The 3,521-nt window shown below is 33.4% G+C and overlaps 1 protein-coding gene across 2 annotated transcripts in view; it reads right to left on the bottom strand.

The window, feature by feature from the left end:
* LOC106478740 (interleukin-1 receptor-associated kinase 4-like) overlaps positions 1 to 3,521 on the bottom strand; it is a 23,392-nt gene that overhangs the window by 3,708 nt on the left and 16,163 nt on the right. For both annotated transcript variants that reach the window (XM_013939301.2, XM_022382382.1), the window contains exons 6-7: positions 2,739 to 2,857; positions 2,051 to 2,303 (exon numbers count right to left, since the gene is read on the bottom strand). In XM_013939301.2, the coding sequence (XP_013794755.1) occupies positions 2,051 to 2,303; positions 2,739 to 2,857 (372 nt within the window). The remainder of the gene's footprint in view (positions 1 to 2,050; positions 2,304 to 2,738; positions 2,858 to 3,521) is intronic.

The raw sequence follows: 3,521 nt of genomic DNA, 5'->3' as shown, positions 1-3,521 counted from the left end.
ATAGGGGGATTGACTGAAACATTATAACGACACCGGCTGAAAGGGCGAGCATGTTTGGTGGGACGGGGATTTGAACCCAAACCCTCAGATTGCGAGTCGAGCGCCTTATCCACCTGGCCATGCCTGGCAAGTAAAAGGAAGAACGTAGTTTTGGTTAAATATGCTATTAATGGAAAGTTCTTACTGGAACTCTATCTTGGAACCTGTGTATAACACAAGGGGTAAAATCAAGTATTGTTTTAAGAGTAAAATGTATCATTTTATACAGCAGCAAATAAGGTAATTATTTCTAGTATTACTCATGTATCTTAAATAGAAATTTTCAGTTTTTTTGGTCAGTTCTTTACATCAAATGTTGTAACAGGCAATCAATTTAAGCAACTACTAAAAGAAAGGTTTAGGATGATGCTCTTTTCAAAAATTAAAATTATTTTATTGACTGTTTATCTTGCTTTCTATCACCCATACCTAACACTTTCAACCTATCGATTTGGTAAAACTAATCTTCAGTAAAAATATATCTTTAAGCATATCAGATGTTATTTGAAAGCATGAATATCTGTTTAAATTTGAAAACAAAACTTTCCTTCATCATTTAAACTCCTGCTTTGATGAATTCAACCTCATTTTAAAGAATATTACCATCAGGCAAGAAACACACAGAGATAAGACATGTCATCTTAGTCCTAACACTTTAACATTGTTTAGTACAGGATTGATTGTACATTTAGAATGCTGAAAATGTACAGAAATAATGAAAATAGAACTAAGGTAATATATATACTGAAAAGTCTTTTGAATGTGTTGGTCAAGTTTCAAGTCATTTGATTCAACAGTTTATTATCATTATTCCAAGTTCAGCATCAACCGTCATCACCATCATGTGGCCATGTGTTACAAAGATGGGGCTAAAACTCTAATGGCCCAGTAGAAATTCCACTGGGATGGTAAATTTCTGACTCTACTGGCTACATAAAACAGATGTTAAATTCAAACACTGAAAATGTATACAAAAATCCATACAGGAAACATGTACTAGTGAAATGCTGATGTGCATTATACTCTTAAATTTGACAAATTCTGTTAAGTTCCCTAACTACTTTGGTATGGGTACACTGAGATGGCAACTAAATAATGATATCCTCCGCCTACTACTCAACCAAAAATATATATATATATATATATATTGCTACTCAGATTAGTAAGTGGAAACCTAATACAAAGAAAAACATGAGATAAGCATTTCATTATTTAGAAATGGATGAGAAAAAAATGTGTGTGTGTGTGTTTGCATGTATGCTCTGTGAATGACCGTTCAATCTCTACCAATGCAAGAACTTTACTGAATAATTGTTCAAAGCCCAACCTGAATGTAAAAGTAATATGATGGGGCCAAAGGGCATATTAAAAGCCATATAAATAACATAGAATGATACTTTTTACTATGATGTTTGAAAATTGAAGATTTAAACTTATACTTAGCAGGCCAAAAAAAATTCCTACTTTGTAAATCATCTTAAAAGTGTAAAGATTACTTAGTTCCTAGCTGTATGGGAGTTTGAAAAAACTCAGAAAAAATGACAAGTATAAACAAACAAGCAAATAAAAAGTTCTTGAAATAATGTTAAAAGATTGTATTGTTAATTTTTAAAAATTTACTCTTAAAATTTATTACTTATTCTTAATTCGTGTTACATCATTAGAAAGATTTCACAATGTATAATACAAAAAGTTTTTAGGTTTATTCAATGATGTGAAATGTATTCAATTTCACCCCACCCTAAAGTAATGTATTTTGCAGCAGGCCATTCTCAATACTAGCTATAAATGGGTGGTTGAATTACAGTAACTTTTTAACTTGTAATATATCATCATCAGAAAGGGTACTCAAAAGGAACTATTCAATTACAATTAGTTTTTTATCATCAAATATCAAAAACAACAACTACAGCTGACAACCCATTCTCATAAAACCTACAATCTATATATCAGTTAGATGTTGTATGTTCATAATACAACCTACATTAGAATTCTTGGAATTATTACTTACCAGATCTCGCTCCTCTCGGTTGTTATCTAGTGGCGGTAACCCGGTAAGAAGTTCGAGAAGTACTATACCAAAGCTGAAAGTGTCAAGTTTTACAGATACATCACCTCTCATGGCTTCAGGTGCCATATAGCAGTTGGTTCCCATCACAGTGTTTGTCACGACAACCGTTGTTCTTTCACCACTGCTACCAATCCTGACAAGACCGAAGTCTCCAACCCTGGGATTCATTTGCTCATCCAAAAGAACATTGGCACTAAAAAAAAATAGTTGTCATCTAAAAAACAACAGTCTTTGTGCAACAAAATTACTGTTAATACTGAGAAAACAAAGTAGCTGATTTGTATTTAAGCTTAGTATTTTAACAGTGTATACCAATGTTAAAACTGTTATTCATAATCAACCAGTGTTTAAAGTGCTTAAGAAAAAATGAATACTGTAAATTACTATACAAATTTTCACCTTTTCTATCAAATCAAACTTATGTTGAAATAGCTCAAAGTTGTGAATTCTATTAACCTGCTTGGGGCTGTATCTACCAAATCCAAAAAGCCCCTTTTACATTTTTTAAGAGGGGTTCCTGATTCTCAGAATAAGGTAATAGAACATTAAAACTGCACTTATAACCAAAATGATTTTGCATAAAACTGTAAAAGCTTTTAAGAATAAGACATAGATAATTCCATAATACCTTTTAATATCCCTGTGAACCAATGGCTCCTTCCTGGCTGTATGTAGGTAACTAATACCACGAGCAGTCCCTAAGGCTATATTCAGACGACGCTTCCATGGAATGCCTTGACTATTGTCCTGAAAATATTCATACAGAAAGTACAAATAACTACTTTAATGAGGTTCAGTTGGTCACACTGGTAAATTCTTTGTTTCAAAACTCTGATTACTTCAAGTGCTAAATAAATTAAATCAATCAGCATAAAATAAACGTGCTCTGCAGGGTGATTCAAAAGTCCACTCACGAATCACAGAGGCATTCGATATACCTATCAATATCTTCCATTTACCTCAATTACTTCTATATCTACCACTAGAAGGGCCTGTACCTGAAAATATTAACCCAATTAAGACACCTGCCTGTGGTACCTGAGAACATGTGACACGGTTGGTCCTGCTAACTTGAGAGTGTGGATATAAACACATTAATGTAGAGGTTGAGTGCAATATTGCAAGCTTCATTGGTGGGGACTTCGATGAAGAGTGACACAACATCAAAACTAGCCATTAAGGCTTTCGAATTTAGTTGTTCTAGTGTATATATTTGAAATTGAAGGCATCTTTAAAAAATGAACCTGCAGATGTTACATATAGTGTGAAAGCCCAGGCTATGTATTTGCCAAGATTGTAGTTGAATGAATCATAAGTGGATAGTATAGGTCATAGGGGGCAGTCCTGTTTGTATGGTTTAGGAATGCCATAGAGTTGTGGTGTGCGTGAATCAGTTTTACGTAGATAAAAG

The sequence above is a fragment of the Limulus polyphemus genome, unplaced genomic scaffold (assembly GCF_000517525.1).
Source record: "Limulus polyphemus unplaced genomic scaffold, Limulus_polyphemus-2.1.2 Scaffold245, whole genome shotgun sequence".
Classification (NCBI taxonomy): Eukaryota; Metazoa; Arthropoda; class Merostomata; order Xiphosura; family Limulidae; genus Limulus; species Limulus polyphemus.
The sequence above is the reverse complement of the archived record's forward strand: the minus strand, read 5'-3'. Positions and strand labels throughout refer to the sequence as shown.